General features: G+C 46.6%; 1 protein-coding gene across 2 annotated transcripts; it reads right to left on the bottom strand.

Annotated features, from left to right (window-relative positions):
• Window positions 1–5,655: 5,655 nt before the first annotated feature.
• Window positions 5,656–13,521, bottom strand: LOC117852750 (benzaldehyde dehydrogenase, mitochondrial). 2 transcript variants are annotated; one of them, XM_034734989.2, is made up of 11 exons: window positions 13,398–13,521; window positions 9,536–9,673; window positions 9,211–9,353; window positions 8,970–9,123; window positions 8,643–8,872; window positions 7,504–7,593; window positions 7,244–7,417; window positions 7,009–7,146; window positions 6,515–6,652; window positions 6,330–6,391; window positions 5,656–6,200 (listed from the first exon to the last, which is right to left on the bottom strand). In XM_034734989.2, exons 1-11 carry the CDS (start codon window positions 13,504–13,506, stop codon window positions 5,927–5,929), a joined length of 1,650 nt encoding a protein of 549 aa, XP_034590880.1. In that variant the 5' UTR covers window positions 13,507–13,521; the 3' UTR covers window positions 5,656–5,926. The 2 variants fall into 2 exon arrangements, with proteins under 2 accessions (XP_034590880.1, XP_034590879.1); XM_034734988.2 differs by lacking the exon at window positions 13,398–13,521 and adding an exon at window positions 11,223–11,563.
• Between the last annotated feature and the right edge of the window lie 9,252 nt (window positions 13,522–22,773).

Below are 22,773 nucleotides of genomic sequence, written 5' to 3'. Positions count from 1 at the left end.
TTTATCATGCATATTCTAAAAGCGGTAAAGATATAAGTTACCTCTCTTGTGGGGGTCCTCCCCCAAGCTAGCTTCAGGCTCACTACTGCTGGTTGGGGTTGTACCCCATCCAATGAAAGTAAGCCTGTAGCTCCTGTCGCTGTTGTTGCTGGAACTGTTGCATCTCGTGGATCATCCCACCGGTCTATCAGTGCCAATCCTGAGTGGACTGGAGGTGCTGGTTCAACGACTCCTCCATGTCGCTAGTATGCATGGTGAGCTCACTCAGCTGCTGAGCAAGGTCAGAGTCATCTCGAGCTGAGAACGAGCGCCAAGTGGCTGACATGGAAGGAACACGACCGAGCTGGAACTAGTGGATTGATCCCGATGGATCGGTTGGGCCCACTCATCACTGCCCGTGCTCTACCACACCGAGCTACTCGCCCTGTGCTGATAGGAGGGCTGGTCCCAACAAGGAGCATATCCAGGTGTAACCCTAGGCATGTACCCAATCGGAGCCCATCCTGCCGGCACTGTAGATACGGGAGGCTGTGGCTGTGGCTGTGGTGGTGGCGGCCGCTGCATGGCTGCATTCCTTGACATCCTCCTAGTCATCCTGCCACTAGAAACATTGCTCCTACGAGCTTCCTATTGTGGCTCAAGAGGCATGGTCAGCGACTGGCAATTATACAAACGAAGCCCTGGGTTAGGTAACGGGATCCCATTTGTATAGCCACGAAAGAAGAAAACCAAAGAATCATCTGGGTCCTTCTTGAATGTGTGGCCATAAACCAAATACACTTCGCTAATGTGAGGACGAGGTGTCTCAATGAAAGAAATCGTAATCCCTTCTAGAGCCCCGATCCTTGTAGCAATGCGAGTGATCAAAGAAGTGCACTCAATGGGACCCATCATCTTAAAATTCCCAAGCCATTGCTGAACCATTGCCTTGATGGGGGAGATATTGATCTTCTTGACCATGGCATATAAAATTATCAACTCATCATTGTGCACGGGCCTAACATCCTCTCTTGGAAAGAGAGTGATGGCCAACCACTTGTGCATCAATCGAAGAGTCGGATTCTGAATCTCATTGCACCAAGGTGCAAATTTTCCATAAACAATCTGACCAGAGATTTCACCCCAAAAACCATGTCGAGAAAAATCACGGCAAGCTTTGTCAAGAGAAATAGCGCAGCAAGGACAAAAATCAAGGTGATGGCTAAGTTCTTTCCAAGTAAAATGGTATTCTATCCCGTAGAGTCAGAAAGAAACACCATTCGTCACCTCCCGAAGAGTGCAAAGAAACTAGATGGTGAGGAGCCGAGAACCAAGCTCCTCAACCGGCGAAAACTCATCCCATCCAATAGCAGATCAAATAGAGGTGAAGTCAATATCCATACCTATTTTCTTCCGAGTCATAGGCATTAGTGTGACCGAAGGCTCGGTCCTTGAGGATGGCGTAGGCTTGCTTCTCTCGATCACCTTGCAAGTCGAGTTAGGGGGTAGCACTTGCGTCCACCTCCATAGCTTTGACTTTTGGTTCAGCTTGCTCTTCTTCATAGTCCATCGAGGTTGGGCTCGGTGTTGGTTCGGAGGAGTGAGGAGAGCTCGCGCTAGCCCACAAACAGGATGACCTCAAACCCATCATCCTCCTAAACGTACCAGCAACCCGCTTCATGCTTGCTACCGAAGATAAAGGAAACACAAGAGCAACTCAAAATGGGTTAGTGTAATTGACTGAAATCCTTACCTGAAGTTGCTCCTCCAATGCTTGCCCAATCTTGCAGCAAAGAAATCAAGAGAGAGAGATTGCTTGCACTCAACTTTGAGCAAAACTTCCAAGAAAACTCAAGAGCAAAGAGTGGAGAGGGAGAGAGTGAATGAAATGTGTTGAATGGATGAAGATCACCCCCTCAGCCCCTCTATTTATAGAGCAAAAATCGCAAACGGCCGAATCCCAACCAAATGCAATGGCTACTAGCCGTTGGCTAAAGCTGGGGCCCAGCAACGGTCAGCTGGGTTTGGCCAACCCCTGGCTGGCCTCACTTGCTGACAACTTTGGCCCACGGCTCCCCAACGGCTACATGACGTCATGCCTGGGTGCCTCGGGCAAAGTTTGCTCAATAAATGCTCAGAAGATTTTTCAAAGAGATTTAGCTCAAGAATCATTTTCAGAATTTTTTTATGAAAAGGGAAAATGTCTAGAAAAATTCCAGCATGCAAATGTGAGTTGGAAAAATCAAATATGCATTTGGAAAAAATCAAATGATAGGAAAATCAAAATTTTGAAAGGAAAATATGAGATAACTACCAATTTTACCTTTTGACGAAGGGCTCACCATTTTGAGTCCGACGAGTGGGTTTCTTCTCCATCGTGTTTTACCACTCGGCGTCCCATCCTGGAGAAGTGGATGAAGACGCTCGTTCCACCTTCTGCCACACCTTCTTGGTCTTCTTAGGTTTTGTCGGTGCGGTCAGTGGCTTCTTGGATTTGGGATGTGGCTCCGTCCACTCCCTGTGCCACTCATCATCTTGATGGATCAGGTAGCATTGCTCCTCCCTTGGTTGTGACTTGAATATCATGTTCTTCCTCCCAATACAAAAGCAGATTTCTCTAGCTCCAACATCGATCCTTGCTTTTGCGCCATTTAGGAATGGTCGCCTGAGAATGAGTGGCACTCCCAAGTCACCTTCCATATCGAGGGCCACAAAATCCACGGAGACGTAGGAACCTTGGATTTTTACCAAAAGATTCTCTACTATTCCCTCGGGGTATCGGATCGTCGAGTCGGCTAGCTGCAACCTTATCAAGGTAGGGGAAAGAGTAGGATAGTTCAATCTTTCAAACATTACCTTGGGCATGATGTTAACGCTTGCTCCAAGGTCACAAAGGGACTGCTCGATGTGACAGCCACATATTGAACAGCTGATCGCCGGGTATCCCGGATCTTCCTTGTTTGTCGCTACTAGTTCATCCCATGATTCTTTTCTTGGTGTATTAGCTTTTCCTGCATGGTTAGCAACAAATGGTTCTGAGATAGCTTACCCCATCTGACGGTCACTGCACTAACATTTCTCAAGAAGACTCGAGTTGCCTCGGGATCTTCCCGATCTCAACAGAAGGAACAGTAGCGGCCAGCTGAAATAACTGGGTCTCAACTGGTTCTTAAAAGCAGAAGAAAGACCATCAAGTTTTATGTGGAGGCTATCCAAGGTTTTCTCATTAGCAGCTAGCTTTTTAGTAAAATTTCCATTGATCTTAGCTTGCCCAAAACTAGATCTCTGAAAGAGGGTTGGTTAGGAGTGAAAGAATTACCGTTATTACCTCCTTGGTAAGGGCGTTGCTGATTCCACCCTTGGCCTCCTTGTGGACGACATCCGTTGTTGTTGCCGTTCATGTACAGCACGTCCTCCTGAGTCTCGGGGTAATTATTCCCTAAGTGTCCAGTATTTCCACAAACCTCACATGTCATGTGAGAATCCGTAGCTTGAACGGTGTTGGACGTGGCAGCTTTCTCTTTGGTGAAGTCATCCAATCTCTTCATGAGGAGGTCCATCTCAGCGGTAAGCTTGTCCGCTTCCTTGACGGTATTCGTACCTCTCTATCGGGGCTGGAGTCGTTCATCGCTCCACCCTCGATTAGAGATCATCTTCTCGATCAATGTTGTCGCAGCATCAACGGTTTATTGAGTATATTTATAGCATTAAGGTTTTATTTATTAAGCATTAAGATCCTTTTCTAACATAATTAAGAAATCATAGGAATTTATTGTTGCACTTCGTGCTGTGCATTGTTTTTGGTTGCTTGAGTTCAGATTCAAATTTAAATTCTGTTGTTTGAATCCCTTTTGAATAAATAGAAAATCATTTCTCTTTTTCTTTCTTTCTTTTCCCTTCTCTCTTTCGGCCAGCTTTGGCTTTTAACCCGCTAGCGGCCCAGCAGCCAGCAGCAGCAATCAGCCCAGCAGCTTAACAGAATCAGCTGGCCCGTAGCAGCCCAGCTCGCCTCGGCTCGTTTTTCTTCGCTGCAGCCTGGCGTCTCATGTAATGACTTGTCATTCCCCAAGGAGTATGAATGGTCTATTTGAGCCAGCACGAATGATTTATTAGTACCGGCTCATTTGTGGCACGAATGAACCGATACGAATGAGAATCTCTCTAATCTAATAGTATCAGTTTGTGAACCAGTATTGTCATGCGAACTTCTTGTTCCTGTTGATGTTTTGGACTAAATGGCCACATCTATATGTCGATCTTGGGACCAGAATGTAATATGTGTGCACATTCAAATGTTGAACTTGTAGTAGCTATGGTCCTATGGAATATTTCTGAACAGATGTTCAACTTGTAGTAGCACTTTGAAATGTTGACCTTGTGCCAATTAATGTCTGCCTGTTGACATTTTGCGATTTGTTCAAATATGCACTTGACGCCGTGAAATATGCTGAAATATTACCATGCAAAATGCCAAAATGTTGACCTCTAACAAATATGTGCATCTGTAATTTATGCATATTTTGGCTACCTAATACTTAGGCACTGTTCGATTTCAAAAATAGTTGTTTAAAAAAACTTTTTCCCCTCAGTGTCAGTGAAGGAAAATGAGAAGAAAAACTAGTTTCATGCTGATCAGAGGGGTAAATTGGTCTTTCCATAGTCCATTTCACAGCGTCTATGCAACAAACTCACAGCAGTGTCGTGGGAGGAACAAAACTAAAACCCGATGTCATATAAGGCACCAAAATAAAATACCAGCGATCCCTGAACTTGTCTAGTGTCATTCGGGTTCTTAAACTCTCAAAATGCATTTTTAGATGTCTGAACTTGTCTCAAGGTGTCATTTGAGTCCCTAAACTCTCAAAGTGCATATTTAGACCCCCCCAACTTGTCCTCGAGTTTCATCCAGGTCCCTAAACTCTCAAAATACACTTTCAAATCTTAAAACTTGTCACTTGTCGCTGATGGCAATGCTTCCTCCTCGCTTGTTGCCTTCACAACCACCTTATGCTAGTGATCATGCATGTGTTGCTCAGCGTTTGATTGGAGGATCTTAAAATGCACTTTGAGAGTTTAAGGACTCAGATGACACCCTAAGACAAGTTGGAGGACGTGAAAATATGTTTTGAGAATTTAGGGATACGGGTGGCATCTTGAGACAAGTTCATGGATCTAAAAATGTGTTTTGAGAGTTTAAAGATCTAGATGACACCCCTAGATGACACCCCATGATAAGTTTAGGAACCCGTTCACTCAAAAGTTTTTCAGGACTTATATTATCAAATAAAGAGTTTTTGTCTTCAAGTTTCCATTCACAACACCTCCCGTCTGGTCGATCTTTTTGTTCCTTCGGGAACGGACCGACCTAGAAATTTCGTGATGAGAATTTGGCAGTGCATCCCCGGTCTCTACTTATAGTATCAATTCCCTTTTGGATCTCGAGAAATTGAATCTTCAGTCACCCACCACAAACAGGACCACATCCTGCCATACTGTGTTATGCAGGTTGACTCATTTTTTTGTCCAAAGTCCAAAAAGAATCGGTTCCCGTAACCGTGGGTGGGCACATGCTCTGCTATCCAAAAAAACCACGTAGTTCCTTCGCAATTTCGCATATAATAGCAGCTCACGTCTGAGCGTTTTAATTGGATTCGACGCTGTCCAACTACTTCCATGTCCATCGCAAATATTATCCAACTTCTTTTTCATAATGAACACAAATCCGTTGCTACAATATAACAGTCTTGTGTCTCAAAAGCAAAAGAGAGGAACCAATTACACAAGATAGGCACCAACCAGAAGGGCTTATTAGGGCAAATCTTATTAGGGTTGTTCTTCACCTTCTTCATCGTCATCGATCCGACTATCGCCATCTTCACATTGTTCGGGATGTAGAGAGGAAATGGACTTCCCAGTCCATGTCAGTAGGGTCACACACATGCAACACCTACAACCAGGCGGCATTCTTGATAGGGGTGACAACGGCCTTCACTTGCAGGTAGTTCTTCAGGCTGTCGACGCCCTTCTCCCTCCCGATGCCACTCTGCTTGTACCCACCGAAGGGGATCCCGGCGTCGAAGACGTCGAAGCAGTTCACCCAGACGGTACCGACCCTGAGTGCCCGTGTCAGGGTGTTGGCCGTGTCCAAGCTCTTGGTGAACACACCAGCGGCCAATCCGTATTGGCTTGCATTTGCCCTCTCGATAACCTCATTCAGATCTCTGTTGAAGCAGGGCAAAAGGTTACAAACCTAATTGATTGCAGCTTAAGATTTATTTGCAATTGTTAATTGCTTGGCTATTACTCAGAGTTTCAGATATTAGACACACGGACAAGAGCATAATACTCACTTGAACTTGAGGATCGATTGGACAGGCCCAAATATCTCTTCTTGAGCAATCTTCATGCCATCCTATACCAGCCAGATCATGAATATTAAGCATACACTTTTTTTGTTTTTTGTGGAATATTAATCATATCTTGCAAGAGACAAAAAACAATTTTCCAATAGTACTTTGATGCAGTCAAAGCTTACCTGCACATCTGAGAAAATCGTTGGTTGGATGTAGAAACCTTTGTCACCCAACCTATCACCACCAGTGACAAGGGTAGCTCCACTGTCAACACCAGATCTAATGTAGCGCAAGATCTTGTTAAATTGCTCATCATCAATCTACAAATGAACAAAATTTGCAAGTTATCATCAGTCCCAATGTGGAGGAAATTTAGAGTCACAATAGTGAACATTGTCATCCATCTCAAACGAAGAAACTTCCAAGATTCTATTGTATGGTTTTTGTTGATTGAAGGAATGGTTAAATTTGCATGAGTTGTATTGAAGAATAATTGGCAATGTAATAGCTCACTAGGTGAACTGAGAAGTTGGTATGAGTTGGTTGGTGATGTAACTACTACATGAAGCAAATGTCAAACCTCCAGAAGCTCCAAAAAATTAATGGCTGGCAATGTGATTATAGAAGTTGGAAACTTGATAAATTATTAAACATGCTGAATCAGAACAATATGTACCTGAGGGCCCTGTTCTACACCTTTCCTGAATGGATCGCCAACGACGCGCTTCAATGCACGAGCTTTGGACTTCTCCACGAACTCATCATAAATACGTTCATGTACAAACGTGCGAGATCCAGCACAGCAGCATTGTCCCTTACAAATTCATAAGACAAGGAAATACGTTTGGTAAAAGAAATAAAAACTAACTCCACAACTATCATGCTAATTTTGACATGGTGCCAATAAATACCTGGTTAAAGAACAGGGCAAAGTGAGCAAGCTCAACAGCGTGGTCAACATCAGCATCGTCCATGATGACAAAAGGAGATTTGCCTCCTAACTCCAGTGTCACTGGCTTAAGGTTGCTCCTTGCGGCTAACTCAAGAACAATTTTTCCGGTGTCGGTAGATCCAGTGAATGCAAGCTTTGTTGAAGGAAAGAAATATATGATTACTCATAGTGTATTGTTGTTCTGGCCATTCTCTATAAGAAAATACAAGAAATGCCTACCTTATCAACATCCATGTGACTAGCAAGAGCAGCACCAGCAGTAGGACCAAAACCAGAGACGACATTCACGACACCCTCAGGAAGTCCAGCCTATATAACATCCAAGGTATGATCAGCTCGGGTTGAAAAATAAAATTACAGGCTATAAAAAAATTATTCCTTATATATTATATCTGTACCAGTCCATTGCATTCTCAATGTGCAACTAGATCTGTAAATGCTGTTATACTTGAAATACATGTGTAATCACTGTTTTTTCTGGTTTTTACATCTTGAAAACACTCAAGCATGGCTAGATCTGTAAATGCAGTTATACTTGCGAGACATACGTAATCACAATATTTTTCTTTTGAAGCAAAATCACAATATTTTTCTAATTTTTACATCTTGTAAGCAGGGGCCTGGCCCTCCTGTTTTCTAAATAATTCTGATTAAAATATAGTAGTTTTCATCCACAGCTCAAAAAGATGTTGCTTAACCTTATTAATCCACAGGTCTAAACTTTCGCAATCAATGCCTACCAAAGTAGGCATGCAGATCCTTTATATTTCTCTATATGAATAAGATATGATTTTCCATTACGGATTGCCTTGGGATTTTTAGCCCTCAAGATAAAATGAGGTGCATTCTTTACATTTTGCATAAGTTATTTAAACTTTTGCAGTCTGCGTTGCAACCATATCCTATATATGCATTGAAACAAGGATCCTGTATATGCATTGGAACAAGACCACATCAACAGAGAACTAAACAATTGACTCAGTGTACTGAAATTTGAAACATTTGGCTTAACATAATTTGTTTTTATTTCTAATATGTTACCCTCTTGGGAGTGGTGATGGTGCATAGCATCTCAAGGGAGCAAATTTAGTAAAATAACATTAAAGTTTAAGATATCACTCCATACATCTATCATATAATACATAAAAAAGAACATGTTTGACTAATACTATAGCGGCTTTTATTCCCAATAAAACACAACATAAATCAATGAAGCATGAAGCATAAAAAGGGGTTGACTGTTGAAATAAAGCCTATTCTCAAGGTAAATTCAATAAGTGCAATTACAATAATTGATTGTTAATTGAATTCCCATACTAATAAAACCAAATAAAACATGAAATATTATTTGCACGAACCTCATGCAACAACTTGGAGATATACAAAGCCGATAGAGGAGTTTGTTCAGCAGTCTTGAGTACAAGAGTGTTCCCACATGCCAAAGCAGGGCCAACTTTCCAGGCAAACATCAGAAGTGGGAAGTTCCATGGGATGATCTGACCTGCAACACCAATTGGCTCGTGCAAGACCTGTACATGGTGTGGACCGTCAGCCGGAACAACAAGCCCGTGGATCTTATCAGCCCAACCTGCAGACAAACAAAAGAAATTGAACCAAATCAGACATGTAAGTATGTTGTATTATTCTTGAAAATTTTCGTCAATTAATATAAAAAAGGCAGTCACCAGCATAGTAACGCATAAGACGGGCCACCATCGGTACTTCAATGTGGGCAGCTTGCTCGTATGGCTTCCCATTGTCCCATGTCTCCAAAGCAGCAAGCTCGTCATTGTGCTTCTCGATCAAATCAGCAAATCGCAGCAGGATACGGGACCTCTCCTGCAAAGATAAACTCCAACCAGCTGTGAGCATGGCTGAAGGTCACAATGACAAAATGGAAACTAAAATCTCAAGATGAGTATTTACATATGCTGTCATCTTTGGCCATGGCCCCACATCAAAAGCCTTGCGGGCTGCAGCAACAGCACGGTTAACGTCCTCTGCGTCACCTTCAGCCACATGAGCAATCACCTCCCCCGTACGAGGGTCCAGAGTTGGGAAGGTCTTGCCTGATGAGATGAAAAATGCATATCGCACATGATGAGTTTGAGTTATCATCAAGAACACGAAAAGCTACAATAAGCATGTGCCATGTAACAGGTTTACAGTTGCATGATAACTAATTGAACTGATGCTAACCAGCTGAAGTAGCATAATTCACTCAAATAGGAATGAAATGGAAGTAACATACCGGATGCGGAATCAACGAAGTTGCCATTGATGAGGAGCTTTGTGTAGTTCACTTGGACTGGGGGCGAGATGGGCTCCTCTGCTACAGCTGCCGTGCTGAACCTCTGAAGGACCCCTGGCAACAGCCCGCGCGTCCCAACTGCAGGAAGAATTCGTGCACTGCGGTCAGACGTGACAGTACTTTGCTCATAAATGTGTCAGGACTCAATGAGGTCCAGATGTACAGGAGCCAGATGGTCAGACGTGACAATACTTCTGCAATATGTAGAATTATGAAAGTGACTAGGCGAGCCTCACCACCAATAATCCAGGAAGCTGAGTAGTAAGCAAATAAGGTAAGGGTGTTTGGATATTTAGTTCGAACTAAAATTCATGTCACATCAAATATTCGGAGGCTAATTAGGAGGACTAAATATGAGCTAATTATAAAACTAATTACACAGACGGAGACTAATTCGCGAGACGAATCTATTAAGCCTAATTAATCCATCATTAGCACATGTTTACTGTAGCATCACGTTGTCAAATCATGGAGTAATTAGACTTAATAGATTCGTCTCACAAATTAGACTTCATCTGTGCAATTAGTTTTGTAATTAATCTATGTTTAATACTCCTAATTAGTATCTAAACATTCGATGTCAAGTATCTAAACATTCGATGTGACAGGAATTTTTAGGAGACTTAGAACTGCAGACATCGAAATGCTCTGATTTTCCACAGTACCGATAAGGACTGGAGGAAAAACTCGGCGTCTTATCATGTCCCGGAAAATCTTATCCCCAGAGCACACGAAACACAGAAAGTCCGAACTCCTATTCACTCCGTGACTCACTGATGACGCGCAAGGCCAAGAAGCCACACATCATGAGTCGTAAGGGCGAGGGCAAATATGGAAATGGCCCCAAAGCCTGTCCATGTTACTCCGGTACTCCCACTGTTCAGGTAGGCTGCGTCCGTCTCGTCTCAGCTGAGCAGAGCGGACACGGGAACAGACAGTGGGTGAAAGTAACGTGTGATGGCCGAGCTGCCAGGAATCCAGGACCATTTCTCCAAGTCCAAGAGATGAGGGCTCGTAGAGTACACACACGTAGTAGAGCGGTAGAGGGAGGGGGAGAGCCACGGGGGATCACGATGAGATGATCGTTCCGTTAATAGGATCCCCTTTAGTGGAAATTAGAGGCCAAAATCACATTTTTTGCGCGCTAAAAAGGGGGCGAAATCTACAAGATTCAACTTTCACATCAGCGGTCAGCTATGAACCAATAATTAAAAAGAAAGCAAACCAAAGGCTGTCACCAATCTAAAGGGATTCAGAAGCGGGGCACCTTTACACTGGGGATTCAGATCCATAGCTCAACAAGAAAGGGTGAACTCACAGCATCCCGGTCCCTTGAAGGTATCGAAGGGGAAAAAAAGAAAAGAAAAAACAGAGCTGCAGCCAAACGGTGATATCAAAAAAAAAAACATGGTGCCCTATGCTCACCAACCAAACCAAGATCAAGAACCCGTAGGAATCGGAGACTTCGTAACGAGCACGAAACAGAAGGCCACAGGATACGGAGCGGTCAACGAAATCATACCGCGACTGCTCGCTTATTAACATGAGCCTCAGGGATCATGTCATGCAGGTCAGGTCCAAGAAGCGCGGAGCGATACAAATCAAATGAAATCAATCGAGACGATACCTGGCCTGCGGAGCGCGGAGGGGACAGCGGGCGCGGCGCCGGCAGAGGCCGCGGCCCTGTTGGCGAGGAGGCAGCGGGAGACGAGCGAGGAGGCGGCCCTCCGTGCCATGGGTGCGTGGGGAATTTATTGCGCCCCCGGAATCGAACCCTCTGCTGGCTCCTGCTGCTGCTGACCCGCCGCCGCCGCTCAGTAATGGAAGCGGATATCCTCCTGTACTTGCAGGCGTCCCCAGCAGCAGCTGCTGCGGTGGTGGTGGCGGGTGGGAGTGAGGACTGGAGGAGTAATGGCTGCCGGCTGCCTCCCCTTTGCCTCCCTCTTGGATTTGGGCTTTGTTTTGGGGAGGAAAGCGAGCGAGGGGGATATTTTAATAGGGCCGGGATTTTTTTTTTTGATAAAGATAGGCCCGGGATTTGGTTGGAGTCCCGGGTGTCAAAACGAGGGCATTTTTGGCATTTATTGGAACGGGTATCATGGGCCTGGCTGCTGTGGATGTGATTGGAGTGGGGCCCACATGGAAGGGAGACGGAGATAGGGTGCGTGTGCGTGTGAGCTGCAGCCTGCATGGCGGGATGGGGTTGGTTGAGGGATCTTCTGCAAAGTGCTTGTCAAGTTTGGTCACTGCACGTGCAGTTGGACCTTTTTCAAATGAAGGAAATTTGAAAGTGTCTTTTTCCCTTTACCCCTTGTTTACTTCACCCCAACTCCCAACTTTCACGCTATGCAAAAAGAAGATTCCCCATCACATCAAACTTGCGGTACATGCATGGAGTACTAAATGTAGACGAAATTAAAAACTAATTGCACAGTTTTGTTGTACTTTGCGAGACGAATCTTTTGAGCCTAATTAGTCAATGTTTGGACAATAATTCATAAATACAAACGAAACGCTACATTGTGCTAAAGTGCTGTAACAGTAATTTGGCACGCAACTAAACAAGGCCATGAAATAGCTAGGGTTAACCTTGGAGAAACTCTAGTACTAGTAGCTAGCAGGACACTGGCATGGCATTGGCATGGGAGTGGGAGGATTCGTGAAAAAAATGTTTACAACCGGTCTGTTCGCTTCAGTTTATTCAGTCGGCTTATCAGCCACCAAATAGTATTTTCCTCTCACAACAAATCAGCCGTTTTAGCTTTTCAGCCGGCTGAAGCGAACAGGCCCGTTAACGTTACACCGACGACTAGCTAGCTGCTGATATATTGTTTGTGGATTCGAGACATTTTCTTATCATAAATTTCATGCACATCCTCGACAGAAAAAACGAAAAGTAACCATGGGAACTTGTTAGTTCCCTGTACGTCTTTCTGACTACACAACGAGCAGACCGACTATATCGTTGGTGGTCACGGAAGATCAAGTAGTGTCATACTGCAATCATTCGTTGTCATCTCGGAAAATTTTCTATTCTTTTGGCAAGGCTCCGGCTCAAGTCGGAGTAGCAAAAAATTTTCGACCTCTTCACTTCAGCTTATTCAGCCGGCTTATCAGCCATCAAATAGTGTTTTTCTCTCACAACAAATCAGCCGTTTCAGCTTTTCAGCCGGCTTATAAGTTTTTCAGCCGGCTCAACAAATCAGCTTTTTCTCCAGCTTCTTCTATGCTCCTTCACACGAGGAGTCATTTTTAGTCAAATTGTTTAGTAAAGCTCCAACTGAACCCGCAGCATGGGGAAACAATGCATAACCAACTGTAGCAGCACGACGGAAGGAGGTAGTGTCACCACCCCGCAGCTGAACTGAACTGTGCACGTTGATCAATCAACGGCCCGTAAGGTGCCACGACTCGGCACGTACGAGTTCGTACCGAACTACCAATCTATTTGAAAATTGACTCGTGCTCTGAAAAATTGCCGTTACCCCGTTCAGTTAGGTAGCGCACACACTTTTTGTGGTGCCCTGCCCTGCCATGAGGATTGACTATGGAGGAGTACGTGACAGGGTAGGCTGCTGCAAGGCGACGTGCGTCCGTGTCAGGCCGCGTACACAGTCACGGCGTCACAGACAGAGAGGACGCACAAGCACGACCAATGGCGCGGGCCAACAACAACAACCCAGCCGGCCAAAAAGGGAGGAAAAAAATTAAAAAGGACGCCACGGAATAGAATAGGGAATGACATGTCTACGATCTTAAACGGGACAGGGTCGAAGCACGGAGCGATCAGTTTGAGCGTTACCTTGCGTGCGGAGCGTGGCGGCGACAGCGGGCCGCCCGGCGACGGAGGACCTGGAGAGGAGGCAGCAGGACGCGAGCGACGACGCGGCAGCCCTCGCGGCGGAAGCCATTGCCAATTTGCTGCGCCTCTCGGACGGTGCTTGCCGGCGTCGACGCTAGCGGTGCTGGAGCTTCTACCCGACTGTCACTGCCTCTCCCGGATTTGGCCTTGGGTTTGGGGGTGGAAAGGGACAGGTGCCCTCGGGGTTAAATAGGCCCGGGGGTTGACTTTTGGTAAAACAAGGGCAGTTTTGGAATTACGGGAGTGGGTATTACTATACCTATGGTATGAGATGGGTGTGGGGGGGCCACATCCAAGTGGGGGAGAGTCCCGAGAGAGACTGTGTGAGTCTCTTTAGCTGCAGAAAATATTTCCACCATCTCGGTGGAATCCTGGACTACCCAAAGAAAAACATCCTTGGAAGTTTCAAAAGTTATCTAGAATTTTTACAAAAATGACAGCCTTTCTTTTTTTTCACGATTCCCGTGGAGAAAATTGTTTTAACTGTAATTTTAGTCAATGCACGAGCAGATGGACCTTCTACTGGATTTTTTTTTTACATGGAACCTTTTCTATGAACTCGGTTTCAGCGTAGTACTTTGTTTGGAACTACCGGTGAAACAAGATAATGACTGGTGTTAGAATCTCTAGAAGGTGGATTGAGTTCAAAATTATCTTTCAGTAAAACTAGAATTTCAGTGTGTTTGACTTAAGCCAACCGAGTATTAGTATGACTTAACAGAAACCTTTTAAGAAATGACAGTATATAGGTGTTCAACACTACAAACCTATTTTTAATTGTGCACTGTGCAGCGAGGAGAGTGATTTATATGCTACTCTGTTCCAAAATATATGTCATTTTAATTTTGTCCTAACTCAATCTCCTTTTAACTTTGACAAATTTTATCAAAAATATATTGACATCTATAATACCAAACAAATGTAATATAAAAACATATTTTATGGTTAATTTATTAAAACTAATTTGATGTTATATGTTATGAAAGTTTGACAAGTTTGACTTAGGATAAATTTTAAGAATCTACATTTTTTTAGATTATACAAACTACAAAGATCTTGGTGCATATATAGCCTATAGGTGATGGTTTACAGAGCCGACCACAGCGTCGATTGCCATGGAAGATTGGCAACCCTCGTCGCATGGAACCTTTTTTTTTCTTTTGTGGGTGCCGATGGGGGCATTCATTAACGATCATGATTGAGCTGCTGGCTAGTCGGATTTGTTTACAGGTGATCCGTATCACACTTTCTTGCCGCAACGTGCTCCTAATAATTCATATACGAAGCCAAAAATATGATATTAAAATGGTTACAACAGTGAAACAGACGCCCGTTCGAGCAGACGTACACTGACACCCACCGTAGCCAAAAAAAAAGAAAAAAGAAAAATCATCAACAATTTTGGCTATACCTTTTTCTTTCTCGTTGCTTTTCGTTCTCTCTTCTTTTGTCACAGGGGGCCGAGGGTTGCTGCTTGATCGTAGCCCACACGATCTCGTGGTGGCACCGACGGAGGAGCAGGAGGACCACACCGGCCACCGGAACACTCCACGAATTGAAACCTTGCAAAATCGTGGCGAAACCGGACTGCCTCGTTGACGAAAAGAACAGGATTTTTTTTAGATCAGTGAGATTTCACATTTCAGCAGCGAAAAAAAAGCATTGGTTGTTTGTACCTGTAATGATGCTGGCTCACAACTCCATCTCCAACGCACTATCGAGTAGTCCGGCCGCGAGACCTCAACGAACGGAGATCCTTCAAATCAGACGCCTGGCTGGCCGCCATGTGCAGCCTCTATATATCCTATTGAGCAGGCCTTCCATGGGTTTGCATATACAAACACATGAGCCTTAACGGACAGCATTCAGACCACATATAATCACATGCCATCTCCAGGTTTTAAGGTTAGAAAAATCGCAAGTTGTCGATCAAAGATGTTGCTCCTCTTCATTAATTCACAGGCTGACAGGCATGAGCCCCGAGCGCAATATTTTGGGGGCAGCGGGTCGAGATCACCACATGCTAGCTGCAGAAGTGAGTTAGTGACAGCCAGGCTGATTCAAGTTTTGAGTGAGTACAATGTTATCCTCCCCTCTGTTATTGCACAGGAATAATCTGAGAGATCACGTAGGAGGATCATAAGGAATAAAGAACGTACCTGTTTGTCCACACAACACAAGCACAGATATACAGGGGTTGTTTGGATACCAGGGCTAAACTTTAGCCCTGTCACATTGGATGTTCGGGTGCTAATTAGTAGTAGGATTAAATATGAGCTAATTATAAAACTAATTGCAGAACCCCTAGGTTAATTCGCGAGACGAACCTATTAAGCCTAATTAATCCATCATTAGCAAATGGTTACTGTAGCACCACATTGTCAAATCATGGACTAATTAGGCTTAATAGATTCGTATCACGAATTAACCTCCATTTATGTAATTAATTTTGTAATTGGACTATATTTAATACTTCTAATTAGTATCCAAACATTCGATGTGACGGGGGCTAAAGTTTAGTGCTCGTGAGCCAAAGAGGCGCATAATCTGGCCATGCACATGACATCACATTTAGTATGTAGCTGGTCAACTAGAGGGCATTGCACCTGTAAAGTAAACGCATCCAGCGTTTGGTACGCGTATCGGCGTATGGTCTGTGTTTTCAACAGGGATTCTTCTGCTGCCGTGCCGTTAGCATGGCACCTAAAGAATTGCCGCCTCCAGGCTGATACACATTGATCAACCCATAAGAGTGGCCGTGTAGGCCAACCGGAGTTGCATTCTGTAATATATGGAGAAAACTAATCTGAAGCTGGTTGGCAAGTAGTAATCTTACTGTCAGATGGGGCCTCTGAGCTTCATCTTATTATTAGATGGGCCCACCCATGCATGTCCTGTCAGTGGTAGATGCGTTTGCACTCAAAACCTGTTGTACCCATGCATGTCCTGTCAGTGGTAGAAGCGTTTGCACTCAAAACCTGTTGTTATCAAAGCAAGTTAGCAGGATTGGCGAAGCTGACGCAAATTATCAAGACCCTGATTTGCAATATGCAACATTCTCAACCAGCCACTAGCTATATAGCCTGCTATAGTACAAAGTACACGAACACAACTGGGTTGGTGGTGCAGTGGTGCCTCCCTGAAGAATGAAGAGTCTCCATTCGACAGAGAGTGGCGCGCGGTGAACTGTGTGAACAAGCCGGTGTAATGTTTGAATGTTTCTCGCGCCCTCTTCTCCTCTGTCCTCTCATGCCAAGCGCCAAGCGCTGCGTGCAAGGAAGGAAGCTGGAGTTCACCCACCGGGTGGTATGGGGACGGGACGCGGACGACGGCGCGCGGGGGACAGGTGCCGCGTGTGCCAGGCCGTCGCCCGTATCTTGGGCTCGCGGCCGTGGACTTGTGGTGTGATGGGGTGTGGTGCGTCCCCACGGTTGCGTGCGCGCGCCGGTGCGCGGGTTCGTTAGTTCACGAGGGCGGAGAGGATTGAGGAGGCTCGCGCGCGCTGCGGGCGGAACGGGACCACGCATCCACGTACGACACCAACGTGCAGCCGTGCGCACCGGTGGGGGTGGTCCGTGGTCGTGGGGACGGGGAGATCATCACGCGAGCCCGTTGCCGCGGAGCCGGCGGACGACGCGGACTGAACCTCACTACACTACTACAGTGCGTACGGCGGCTTCATTACTCCACGACGACCAAGCCGGTAAGCAAAGGAAAGTCTCCCGAGCCACGAAAGAGCCCGTTTTGACAAAGTGCGATCATCCTTGGTTGCACGGCAGGGCCTCGAAAATCAGCGCGTCGTTTACACCCTACCCAACCAGATCCGCATGGACAGGGACAACCCGCCCCCGTGTGTTGATAAGGACGAGTACACGGCGGCGCCGCCCCGCGCGCGTTTGACACTGGTAGCGTGATCCAGTCGAATGCTATGCTAGCATATCGTCCGATGGTGCGGCGCGCGCCTGCGTTTGCAGCGTGTATGTACACGCGCGCGCGGGTGGTGCGGCGGGTTAGTTTGTTCGCTCACGAGAGCCACACGTACGCGCAGGTCTGGAGGTGTGCGGAGGCTGGAGCGGCGCGGGTAGTTGGATCGCATGCCAAGCGAGTAGTTGGATTGATCCGCCTCGTTTGACCCTGTTGTCTCCACCCGCGAAGAGTATCTAAAGATAAATCAAATTATTTTAAGTTTGATCAAATTTACAATAAAAGGTATCAATATTAATAACACTAAATAGGTACGTTATAAAAATATATTTCATAACGAATATAATGAAATTTATCAGACATCAAAAGTATTGATATATTTTTATATGAATTTGATCAAATATAAGATGAAATGGACACTCTTTCGAGATAGAGAGAGTACAACGTAAGTACTACTTACGTAACTGTCTGTAGGCAGGGCAAAAGTGTCAAGCCGGCCTGCCGGGGGGCCTTTGGGTACCTTCCAATTTTGTTTTTGCAAAAGAATTTGCAGGTGGGCCGGGGCTGCCTCCGCATCAGGACGGCCCGCAAACTGCTGTCTGCTGTATTTTCGCGGGAAAAGTCCTATTTATCTCCCTGTGGAGTATGAGCCGAGTCCGTTTTTTCACTCTAGATTGAAAAACTGTCTGTTCTGACTCCTCAAACTTGCAAAACCGGACATACAACCACCCACACTTGAATCCAAAACGGAGGGACACTTCCTCATGTATATACAGTATAGGTATAGTGGTATTAGCAGCAGGCTGTACGTAGTTGTAAACTTCCGTTTGGACCAGATCCAGGCCCAAAAGACAGCACCCATCAGCATTCCATACGCGATGCATGCACACGTGGCCAGGAGCCCACCACATCACGCGCGCGAGTCGTCCAAACGCCGATTGCTCGTCTGTCGCGCGCGGCGCGCCTGATGCCCTTCCTTTGGTCTCTACGTATGATGCATAATTTGCCCTCTGTGCAATCTCCAGAGTTCAGACGTGAATCGATCGTCCATCTGGGGCATTTGGGCAGGGCATTACTTTAGGGCAAACAACGTAAACCTGATTGAACCATGGCCCATCATTATCGACAACTGCAGAAGACCAGAAGCATTGTAACTGGGTAATTTACTAAATTTGTTGAGTGGCAGTGCCTTTAGTAAATAAATTACTAATTGTCCTGTTAAAAATTTCAGCACCCTTATGTCATCTAGAAGGCATGCATCAGGCATTGAGAAGAAATTGTTGCATCAGATTAATATTGATGCCATCATTTAGTGACTTCGCATGTGAAATGTTAGAAAAACTTTTAAAATAAAATATGAATAAATTGCTTTGATATGAATGTTGTTTTTGATACATTTTAACTGTTTTACTATTACTACTATATATAGGCCCTCCTTTTAGTTTTGCCCTGAGCCACCAAAATCCCCGGGCCAGGCCTCTCGGCGCGGCCCGGCGATGGCTGCGCCAGCAAGGACAAGCGGATCCCCATCATGCGGCACTCTCGCGGTCAGCTCGATAGCTAATGCCCTCCCTCCCACACACCACTATCAGCGCGGCACAACACGGAGGCACAGCCGTGTAGGGGATGGACGTGAGTCCTGGTGCCCCAGCGATGGGCCAGCCGACCTCCTGATAGGTCCCATCCAGCCGCAGCTTGGAGACTCATCGTTGCTCAAGCTGTCAAGCACTTAAACCCCAGAAAACAATACGCTTGCGAACTCCATTACGGCGAGCATCTGTCAACCGATGAAGGACAAAACAAAGAAGAGTTTTGCTAAATATCTGTCAACAAATTTAGGGGAAAAATCTGTCAATTTTTTTACTCTGGGATTCAAGTTGAGATTCGTGTAGCCTTCTTCCCCGGCAAGCTCCTCTTCTTTTCCCGCAACGGCTTACTCCGGCGAACTCAGTTCAGGTTAGGGTTTAGAGATTTGGGGTCTGGGAGGTTGTGACTTCCCGACTGTAGAGGGATGCTTGGGGAGGATGCTGGCATGGTGGAGGAGGCGGGCGGAGGGCGGGACGGCGAGGCGGCGGGGGCGCCGTCCGCCGCGGTGGTGGAGGATGGCGGTCAGACGGAGATTGCTGCGGGGGCGTCCCACGGATTAGGGAGGGAGCGGTCGAGAGGGTGACGGATCTGGCAGCAGCGGCGCCGTTGGAGCTAGGTAGGGTGGAGGTGGAGGCGGGGGAGCGCGTCCTCGCGTAGAATGACGGAGAAGCACATGGCGGCGTGGGCTGCTGGAGTTTGCCACGATGTGGAAGGGGAGGGATAAGGTAAAAAGGAAAGAGGGAATTTGAGCCATCAGCTGTAGATCGGATGGTAAATAATTAGATAGATTTTTATGACTGAATCTGATAGCTAGAGGGTCCCAACAAAGAAAGGAAAATGGAGTAGGTCCGGGTGGAGGAACTCAATTCTGATAGCCAGAGCATGCAATTGGAGTAGGTCCGGTTGGAGGAACTCAATTCTGATAGCTAGAAGTTTGATTCGCGTGGAGATTAGATGAATCCTTGTGCGGAGTTGGAGGAGGCTTGGCCACGGCTCTAGGTCGGGACTGGGTGTGGCAGCTTGGTAGGGGTGGAAGGGGTTGGCGGCGTTGGGGTAGTCCGACCCCTTGCGGCCCTACGCCTGCGGCCTGCACCCATCCTCCGATGCATGGCCGACCTTCGACCACGCCACCCCCGCGACGAGGGAGGACCGCGGGGCTGGGGCCGGGGCCGCGACATTGTTGCCGCTCGGGTGGTACGAGGCGGCGGCCACGGTGAAGCAGCAGTAGTAGGCCGCCAGGCGGAGGGTGTGGTGGAGCGACAACAGCAGGCGCAAGTCAGTGTCGCCACGGGGAAGGTCGGCAGGAGGCACCTACTCAAGGTTGGGCGGTGCTGTTGGTTATGGAAGGGATCGGGAAAGAGGGTGGTGGAGAGGAGGGAAACTTGCCGATGGGTCCAAGCAGTCAGAGAGACAGAGATAGTAGGATAAAACCGGAGTGGATTCGAGTCGAGGAGGACTGGCAACTGGTTTTGTAAGTTTAAGGAGGCTGAACCGGATAATTTTCGAGTTCAAGTGAAAACTAGACTCGGCCCATAGTCGAAGGGGTGAATAGGACCTTTTCCTATTTTCACGCCTCCTCACGCCTCCCTCCTTCTTCCTCCTATTATGATGTTTATTTGGCTGGCCTAGTGTGTAGCTGGACCAGGCTATCTATGATGATGTAGCCCATGATCTCACCTAGCAAACAAGTAAAAAGCTCTATTTGGCCCATGAACTATTGGCCGGTTGGTAACATTCCATTTTAACCCTACTCACCTGCAAACCTGCCATCTAATTCGGTAACCTCCCTACCGATGTTAAATAAGGGGTACATGCATATTTTTTTAGGACTTACAGCAGACCCTGGGTGCATACATCTTTTAATTAAGTTTTAATCACTTATATTTGTGGATGGAGTAAAGTAATTTTTTTGCTGGAAAAACAAGTGACAACCTCGGCATTTTAATCACAACCAAACGGGCTTCTAGCTAGGGGAACAACCAAACGGGCTGCATTTGCAATCTAAGCGTAGCTGGAATTGGCAGGCTTGTCCAGATTCTCGGCTCAGCGAGACTACCAATACAAACCCTAGTCTTTATAGGTTTTGTTTGGCATGGCTTCAACTCTGGGTGGAGCTGCTCCACTCCAGAACTCCAGTGGAGCTGCTCCACTCCAGAACTCCAGTGGAGCTGCTCCACTCCAGAACTCCAGGTGGAGCCAGCTCTAGGTGGAGTTGGAACTGTTAAAATGGGATGTTTGGCTAGATGGGTGCCTCCAGCTCCAAAAGGATGGTATTTTTGGATGGATTGTCACTTTTACCCCAACCCATGACCCCACTTGTCATTCGGTCACACCTTATCTTCTTCTTCGGGACGCAACCAAGGGAGCAGGCACGGCGGCGTTCGGGACGCAACAATGGTGGCGCGACGGAGCATGACGGTGGCCGCGCAGGATGGGGGCAGCGACCAGGCTAGCGGCGCGCCCAACGGGGCCACGGCGGCTCCACGGGACGGGGTCAGCGGTCGCGCAGGAGGGGGCCAATGGCCGGCTGGCGGCGCGATCAACGGGGCCCACAGGGGAGCTCGCGTGCCCACTGGGGGAGTAGGCGCGGCTGCCCGCTGGGGAGCTCGCGCGGCCGCTGAGGGAGCAGGCACGACTGCCCGAGGGGAGCTCGCGCGGCCGCCACTGCTGGGAGCTCGCGTTGCTGTCCCTACGCGGGAGGAGGAGGAGAGAGAGGCGAGCGGCCGGCAGCGGGGCTGGACGGCTGCCTCTGGTGCGGGTGGCAGCGGCCGAACCCTAGCGACGGCGGGGTCGGGCACCAGAAGCCTAGAACAGAGCAATCGTGGAAGGGAGATGTGGCGTGTGGGGAGGGGGTCTTGGGAGAAAAAGAAACGGACCGTTTTTTTAATCAGTGGCATTGGTAGGTAATTACCCACCAACTCCACGAGGAGGTTCATATTGGGTGGTTTAGGAGCTGCAAAAGAGGTGTTCCAAAACTTCCCCCCCATTTGCACTACAACTCCATGAAGTTGGTAGGTCCATGGAGTTTTGGAGCTAGGGTGTTTGGCTGGAGTTGTTGGAGTTCAGCTGCAGAGCCATTCTAAACACGCCCATAATACCACGTTGCAGATTTGCTCGTCACGCAAAACTACTCCTGTACTTTATAATAAGTACTCTGGTTACTTTTTATTGTGCCTGTGTGGCTGTGAGCACTATTTTCCTACAAGAACATACACATTACGTAAAATCAAATGGATATATATAAGATCATCAAAAGTATTATCAAGACAAACGTACATCTATGATTATTGTCATGTTTATAGAACATAATTAAAAGTCACTGATAGTTAAAGTTTTGCCCGATCTTTATCTAAAACGCCAACTGTTAGTGACCAGATTGTAAAAAGGGTCATTGATAGTCAAAGGTTTGCCCGATCTTTATCTAAAACGTCAACTGTTATTGACCAGATTGTAATAAGTCATTGATAGTTCACATAATGCTACTACGTAGGTCTCCTCATGACTGTGGCAAGAGTAATTTGCTCCGTATAGCTATTCCGTTCCAAGTTGAAAAAGCTGGTGTAGAAGCACAGGTCAGTCAGCAAGACATGAACCACAGGTAAGATGAGATGGCTGGCTGGGCGCCATGTTCAGGCTCTTTTGCTTCCTCTGTTCTATCGAACAGAGCTTTCACGGGTTTGCATATTTAAACAGGAGGATAACCATAACAAATAGAATGCGGTGGCATAATCACATGAGCTATCCAGCTTTCGAGGACTAGAAAATTTGCATCTTGTCGTTGAATCATGTTGCTGCACCTAACCAT

This window comes from Setaria viridis, chromosome 4 (genome assembly GCF_005286985.2).
Source record: "Setaria viridis chromosome 4, Setaria_viridis_v4.0, whole genome shotgun sequence".
In the NCBI taxonomy this organism is placed as follows: domain Eukaryota; kingdom Viridiplantae; phylum Streptophyta; class Magnoliopsida; order Poales; family Poaceae; genus Setaria; species Setaria viridis.
Note: the sequence above shows the minus strand (reverse complement) of the source record. Positions and strands in the feature narration are given on the sequence as shown.

Coding starts and splice junctions, on each gene's coding strand:
- LOC117852750 (XM_034734989.2), bottom strand. CDS start 13,506: ATGGCTTCCGCCGCGAGGGCTGCCGCGTCGTCGCTCGCGTCCTGCTGC. Junction 7,594..8,642: donor TCTCCAAGTTGTTGCATGAG/GTTCGTGCAAAT, acceptor GATGTTATATAG/GCTGGACTTCCTGAGGGTGT. Junction 7,418..7,503: donor GTCACATGGATGTTGATAAG/GTAGGCATTTCT, acceptor CCTTCAACAAAG/CTTGCATTCACTGGATCTAC.